Source organism: Dicentrarchus labrax, unplaced genomic scaffold, assembly GCF_905237075.1.
Source record: "Dicentrarchus labrax unplaced genomic scaffold, dlabrax2021, whole genome shotgun sequence".
Taxonomy (NCBI): Eukaryota; Metazoa; Chordata; class Actinopteri; family Moronidae; genus Dicentrarchus; species Dicentrarchus labrax.
Window position 1 is genome coordinate 17,499,769 of NW_026136711.1, and position 7,766 is coordinate 17,507,534.

At 39.2% G+C, this 7,766-nt stretch overlaps 1 protein-coding gene across 1 annotated transcript; it reads right to left on the reverse strand.

Moving 5' to 3' along the window:
- Nucleotides 1-151: 151 nt before the first annotated feature.
- adipor1a (adiponectin receptor 1a) lies at nucleotides 152-7,563 on the reverse strand. Its single transcript, XM_051416178.1, has 8 exons — nucleotides 7,468-7,563; nucleotides 5,808-6,027; nucleotides 5,611-5,724; nucleotides 4,606-4,777; nucleotides 4,283-4,469; nucleotides 3,199-3,386; nucleotides 2,735-2,928; nucleotides 152-1,981 (listed from the first exon to the last, which is right to left on the reverse strand). Exons 2-8 carry the CDS (start codon nucleotides 5,952-5,954, stop codon nucleotides 1,853-1,855), a joined length of 1,131 nt encoding a protein of 376 aa, XP_051272138.1. The 5' UTR covers nucleotides 5,955-6,027; nucleotides 7,468-7,563; the 3' UTR covers nucleotides 152-1,852.
- Between the last annotated feature and the right edge of the window lie 203 nt (nucleotides 7,564-7,766).

The window sequence follows — 7,766 nt, forward strand, 5'->3', positions numbered from 1 at the left end:
GAGATAGACCGTGTTGTCTTCACAGTTGTTTACTGCTGATGTGAAACTCTGCTGTGTGAGTATCTCTCTCACCAGCTGCTTGTACTGCCTGAACCTCGAACCTCGAACCTCGAACGTGCACTTGACACAACGGACACAACTGGACACTATGTTTGTACATGTGGAAAAAAATTTATTCCAATAATTTTCCAAGATTACCATTAATAAATATTTATGTTTACATTTCAGGGAAATGTATGATTTATCACTTTCTACACAGGACATTACACAAAGTCAAGAATACACATTGTTTTAGTCTTTGTAATAAAGCTTGAATAAGTTGATCTAGAAAAAGGAGTCTTAAACAGCAGTTGATACAACCTATCCATGGAGTTGTAAGTTCAATAATGATTCGATTGTATATATGGCAAGGAAAACAAGAAAAGTCAACATCTGGAAATCCTTGAAGCTCCCTTGACTGTTAAGATAGGCCGTTTTATTTAAAAACATTTCCGTTGGCCTAAGGCACAGGAATACTAAAAGTTTATATCAATCATACATAACACATTTTAAACCCCTTATGGTGATTTAAAGTTTTAAATTTAATAGTATACACTAAAGGTGCATTTGATATTTACACCTCTGATTGCATCTGAAATCTAGCATAAAAGAAAGATCGCTAGCTGACAAAAACACAATTTGACCTATCCAGATCTGTACATTGTGCGTAGCCCAGGAACTACCACTCTTAATTAATGATGTGTTGTCTGACTGACAAATTATGGCAGGGTCGTTTTAAGCATTTAAGTCTAATCTGAATTGAGCATATTTTTTTTTCTGTGCCATTATGTAATTTAAAACCTATTTGTTTGGGACTTTTGTCAATTAACACAAAGGAACTTTTTCAGTATTAAGTTTAAATAAATGGCAACGTTCAAGTATCCAACCCCTTCATTTTTGGGGGGAATTCTAATTAATTACAGCTTGTGTTACTCAGACACATCTCTAGATCATATTTATATGATTTAGGCTTTATGTTCCCTTCATAATGGTGTATTTTATTTAGTTTTAGCTGAATCTTAGGAGTATTCACTGGGCCTTCAGAGTACAGTTCATGTTTTATTGCAGAGGGGGCATGGGTGGGCTTGTGGTGGTCCGCCAGGATTTAACAGACAGCTTTGCAATCAGTGTCAACATAGTTCAGAAACATCTGGTGACACCTAGTTACACACACACACTATATGTGTATGCTTTCATCATCCTCATACAAATATGTGTGCAGGCCCCCCAAGCACCTAAATGGTCCTAGACTGCTCTACACCTGAACTCCTGGTGGACAGTACATTCATCCTCTAACCTGCATGGAGACTAGGGAGGGGGGAAAAGGAAAGGAAAGGTGCACTCTGCTACAGCACAGATAATACTCTCTGTACCCTTTTTGCAATCGTAACAGACTATGAAGAGGTCGGGGTACTAGTGAGCTTCTAAGAAGTAACCATCACTTACGGGAATATAAGATTTTGGTTAAAAACACATTTTGATCTTACTTGAAAATGCAGACTTCAAGCTTCATAATTATTGAAGAAGTAGTGCCTGTTGTAGATTCCCTCCATAGTTCAATGGCTAGTTAGTGCTACTTTATTTGAGCAAAAAAGAGCCAAACAGAAAAGACCACCAAAACCCAAACAAGATGTTCGCAAATCAGAAGTACAGAAGGAGCAATAAGTGACTATATATTGAATTCCAGCAGCATTTTAAGTGTGTGTGTGTGTGTGTGTGTGTGTGTGTGTGTGTGTGGTGTGGTGTGGTGTGGTGTGGTGTGTGTGTGTGTGGGGCTATAAAGAAAAGTATGAGCAAGTCACAGTCGGGCCTCTCAGAGTAGAGTATCATCTGTGCATCCTCCCTCGAGCCCGTAGCGGAACTCCTGCAGGTTGGAAACCCCGTAGAAGTGGATGAACGCCGCTGCCACGACCAGGACATGAAAAATCTGATGAGAGTGGAACTAGAGGGAGTGAAAGAGAGGTGTGAGTATCAGTTTCATTCATTATCATTTGCTATCATGTGTTTGATCAAACAAAGGAGAAAAAGACCCATAGTCTATCGCAGTGTCTCATTCTTTTTCCCTACAGCATAAAAAGCAGTCAGCTGTACACTCAGCTGAAGATTTCAGTCTAAGGTGAAAGATCATTACTTTTAATCACTACTAATAGGGGTACTGCTACATAGGCGGTGTATCAAACCTCCAGATGTTTTTCTGTAACACCGTAAGTATTGAAAAAGGTCAAATTGGAATCAGTTTACTTGTTTTTTTTAATGAGATGATTCTAATCAAAGTCAAATGGTTACCGATTTCAGATTGTATTTCATCTAGTTAAAAGTTCTTCCTGCCTGGGTTTAGACACAATGTAACATGTGAGAATTCTGGCTTTTTCATTAAATTAAAAGAAGAGTTTTGTAGAGGAAAAACAAAAAAACATGTTCATATGTTCTTTATTGGACAAAAGCATTGTTTTGGTATTAAAACTCAGATACTGTATCAGCATTAGAGTAGAACAATTTCAAACAATACTCTACAGCAAGTCTCTTATATCAGTAATATTGAGGTTTGTTATCTAAGAAGCAAAAGGTGAAGCATTGCATTGTGAGCATCATGTAAAACTGCCATGGCGAATGTATAATATAATAATTTGTCAATTTTCTTTTTTTGTGTGTGGGAGAAGTTCTATTACATAATGTAAACACAACAAATACTTACCCAGATGTCACACTTCCCAGGGAAATAGCGCTCAGGGATCCTGGCTGCGTACAGACCAGCACCAGTGATATACATGGCACCCATCAGGTAGAACCAACCCATCTGGCCGACTGTGGTGGCCTTAACAAAGCCCTCCTCGATGGTGAAGTGCATGGTGGGGACAATGCCGCTTAGTCCAAGACCCATGAACACACCTAAAAGAAGCATTGGACTTGTTATTTTACTTTGTGTAATTCTGAAAAAGTCAACATTGGCGTTTCTAACAGTCACTCATAACCGCAGCATGTTATCAGAGTTTCCTCTGCATTTAGTGGTTTGCTCTGCAGGAACATTTCCACCGCTGCTCAGAAAAGGCAAAACATTGACAGATGTGTGATAAAACTATAATTATAACTCAAAGCAAACAGCTGCATTACACTACAATAAAAACACTGTATCTAAAACTGTTAGCGACTGGTTAGCACCTGCTCTAGTAGGTCTGTGACGAGGTGTAGAGAACCGGTCCCACTGGGCCACTATGATGGCGGCAATGCCGAGGACACAAACAATGGTGAGGTAGATAAGTCGAGGCTGAGGGGAACAATAGAACGAGTAGTACAGCCAGGGCACGAAGGAGCCCATGATCAGGAGGGCAATGCCCGAGTAGTCAAGCCTGCAGAGAGGGGGTGACAGAGACAGCAGCTGGGTTTTTGCCTGGAAGATGAGCTGAATGCAGCAAAGCTCAAATTTCTAAACACATGTATATATTTCTCCAAAATGATCATACAACAGAATGACCACAGTTGGTATATTTTCAAGCCCATCCCAATTTTACAATGACTGTTCTCATAGAACATCATGTACATGGACACAATAGCATACAGTAAACACAAGTATTTTTGAGGATGTAGTGTGTGCAATAAATTATAATTCAGCCTAAATTAACTTCATGCTGCAGCAGTCTGCCAGAGTAAAACCACAGATCAGAATAAAGCACTTCACAATTCCTCGCAAAGCTGCAATTCAAAGTGCTGGCACACTCAGGAAGAGCAATTCAGTTTCTTGCTCAAGTATATTTGACATTCAGACAGGAGGGGTCAGGGTTTAAACCACCAACACCATGGTTAATGGACGATGTTTTAAAATTCACAATCATTTGTCTTTTGAGTACATTAGAAACGTTTTCTCAGAATTAAAAAGTCAGACTCTGAACTCATAAGAGCATAAATGAGAGAAAGCACCTCATTTGGCAATAACAACACTGTAAATGCTGGAAATTAATCAAAATCCCTAACACAGATGACTGTGGCATCGTGTTAGTTTTGGCTGAACTGTGGAACATTTTGCCCTGAATGAAGACTGTGGCTGTATCCCTCATTAATTTGAATGAACTCTAGATGGCGAGCTGGAGCTGCACGTCCAGTATGAGGAAACATATGGATGCCTGTAATTAAAAACCTGCCTACTCCAGGAGCGCTAAGTCTAAAATAGGGAAAGCCTTTGACAGTTACAAATTATTCCTTAAAGACACACAAGACAAGTTTATGAGAAACCGTGTGGGGGCCTTACTTGGAGAAGGTGCGAGACACTTTCTCAGAGTGGCAGTAGACGGTATGAAACAGCCAGGAGAAGCTGAGGCAGAGCACAGCTCCCAGGAAGAACATCCCGAACACCACTTTCTCTTGCAGCGGGGCCATAAAATACATGTTGGGCCGCAGCATGGTTAACGTGCCCAGACAAATGAATAAAATCAGCCCTGAGGGGGAAAAAATAGTTTTTAGTAACAGCCGCAAAGAGAAGAGACCAGAACGATCCAGAGTCACACAGCTGCTGTAAACAACATTTTTAATCTGCTGCTAAAATCCTGTGTTCAACCATTTTAGGCATCTTACCTAACAGGTGAGTCCAGATGTTTCCTGTCTCAGTGTGAATTCTGAAGATGCTTCCAAAACAAGCCCGAAAAGAGGGCATAGGGGGGCGATGTCCATGCAGGAGGTAATCGTTGTCCTTAAGCCACTCTGGCAGGACGTGAAAAGGGATGACCCTCCAGCGCCCCTCCCAAACCTGAAAGACCAGAATAGCTTTCACTTACAGATGCATACCTTTACAATTACTAAAAGGCTCTCAATCTGAAAGCCTATGAGATTGACTAACAATAGACAATTCATTTACATGCAGTTTAAATATATAAAGAGGTTAAACGCTGATCGTCTATTGAGATTTAAGTAAAATAGACATAATTTATTTTGTGTAATTAGTAGTTGTCTTTAGTTGTCCTGATCTTCTTGATCAGGGTTCTTCTCAACAGCTTCATCTGTTTTGATGCTATTTCATTAACCAATACGTTTTCCTTGTTGTAAGCTGACACTTGTCTCCCATGCTGACTTCTGTGTGTCTTATATAACATATGTCTTGTGTCTGATGTGGAATCTTACAAACACCCACACATGACTCACTCAAACTACACAGCAGTCACAGGTTAATCCTCACATCACTCACATCTGCAGCTGTAACTGTGTCCATTAACCTCACTACTAAACCACAGACGTCTACTAGATGTGGTAAACACCTTTAAGATAAACAGGATGTTAAGTTTCAGCGCCTTTAATGTGGTTGTCAGATTGACAAGAGCTGAATATATTATTGAAAGAATCAGACGTAACTAAGTAAGAATTTACTACATTTTATTATTGTTATTATTATTATTATTATTATTATTATAGAAACCAGTGTTTTTCCGTTAACACTAAAGCGGAGGATGAAGGTGGTAGTGAAGACTGGATATGCACAGGTTTATTTGAACGTTTAGCCAAGTAAGATCTGGACTGCTGCTGTAAACTGAATTGGTACCCACCTATACAAACATTGTGTTTATTAAACTGAAAATATATGTCTACCTTGTGTACAAACTCCTCCATCTTCTCCATGGCATGGTGAGCCTGAAGTGGCAAGGTCAGGACCTCTCCCACCTCATCATCCTCCTCTTCCTCTTCAGCAAGCATTGCGGCTCCCTTTAAAGAGGATCATAAGAGAAAACTGAAGCTGTCTGAGCCATAACAACTTTGCTTTTGGGAATTGTCTGAAACAGTCCTACCTCTTGATGGATGCCTTTAGATGCTGCCTGTCGCCCCCCTGCCTCCTCCAGCAGTGGCCCCAGCTCCATCAGCTCAACATCTGGGACATGGCAGTCCTCAGAGATCCGGCAGTCTGCATCACTTGCAGACCCGTTTCGGCCTGACATAAGGAGACTGCCTGATGACCCACTCACAGTCTCTGTATTCGGCTTCAGGTGGTACAGATGGTTCAATTTCCTCCTGAGCAACAAGAATCAGAATCAGCCTCATACAAGAAATTTGACTCCAGGTCTGAGTGGCTCTTAATATATTTTTCACTAGAGAGAGCACACTTACAGGAAGACACAAATAGACTAAACAAAGATAAGCAGATATAAATATGTTCACTATAATATATAGACAAGAGGTGGAAAACAAAAAGTCTCTACTGTATATAGAGATCAGATTGTTATTGAGTTTTGTATTTACATGGTTGTGTATATTAAATATATAAGAGGTAGATAATTGAGAAAAAATAATTGTTGAATGTTGTTTCCATAATGTAATTTCAGCTGATAATTACATTCAATAATGCAGAGCCTTTTTACAAAAGTTGCGGACAAGGGATTTCACCTGAAACCTGGTTCTGAAAGGGGATCTGCTCTAAGTAAGAGAAAACCCAGCGTATTTTTTAAGGTCAGTTCTTCTTATGTTTTTCCTAAAGCCGATAAATGCTCGTCAATAAGGAGAGAAGCTATGATGTTAATTTGCCTACATATTTCGCATTGTCACATACAAGTTTACAGCAATTAAATCTATTATTTGCTCTATAAACAGTGAAAGCACTCTAATATAGTGGGGAAAAAATATATTTCACAATTATAAAGTTAATACTATCAGTTATTGTATCAGCTTCAGATGTGTCCCTAAATTCCATATTGGTGCATCACTGATAATAATCACATATTGATGGATACAGTAAATGTACAGTGCACACAGCCTGTACAGGGTAGATCAATAATTAACATTTAAAAAATGATTATCACTTACCAGATTTTCCCTCAAATTATTATTAACATTTATCTATCTCCTGATTTAAAATGGCTGGTGCTTAATCTGGGTCTCATTAAATCTGTGTTTAATCAGACATTCACAACAAGAGAACAAAGGAGCGGCTAAACTTATGTAGGTTAGATGTATGCCGCCGGCCCCAATGACACTATAATAACAGTAATACTGCAGATATAAAACAGAATACGGACATTTCATAGAGCTGAGGCTAACGACACCAACAAAAAACAAAAACGTTTAACCAAGTTAATGCTTAGCAAAACCTGGCAGACGGATGTTGATTAGCACGGCGTCCGACGAAGCACAAAATGTAAACAACCGCAGGATCCAGACGACTTAACGTAAAATCCATCGTAGGTTTAGGGTTTGATACACTTCGTTGCAAGGGACTGGATTAAAATGTAACGAGCACTGATACGTTTTCTTGTTAAAAAGGTCGCGGATCGCTCATAGATCAGTCTGCTAACGTTACCTTGTAGCTAGCGTCGAGCTGTCGCTACTGGTTGGTGAATTAACTTGCTAGCAGCGAGATAAAAGTCATTACGACGATACGAACAGGTAACCAGCTATCTACACAGCCGGTCGTACTCACATCTGGTATAGAAATACAATTAAATGGACATAAATTACCTGACAAGGTAGCCTTCAAAACCAGGAAGGTGAATTATTTATCGATATGCGAAACACAATCCTTTCCGGAAGTTGAGTTCTCTTCCGTAAACCCGATCCCTGTCCTGTTTCCAAAATAAAAGCATTTACACGTAGAAAAACAAGTATCTCTACAGACTTTAATGAGCCTGGATTTATTCACGTTTACTTTATGTATTTCAAAAAGGATTTATAACATGTGAATATGGAATTAATGTGAAAATATTCAGGAAATTATAATTATTTAGAAGGTTTTTACAGTTTGTTTAATGTAACCTACA

Coding starts and splice junctions, on each gene's coding strand:
- adipor1a (XM_051416178.1), bottom strand. CDS start 5,954: ATGTCAGGCCGAAACGGGTCTGCAAGTGATGCAGACTGCCGGATCTCT. Junction 4,778..5,610: donor TGGAGGAGTTTGTACACAAG/GTAGACATATAT, acceptor CTGGTCTTTCAG/GTTTGGGAGGGGCGCTGGAG. Junction 4,470..4,605: donor CATCTGGACTCACCTGTTAG/GTAAGATGCCTA, acceptor TTTCCCCCTCAG/GGCTGATTTTATTCATTTGT.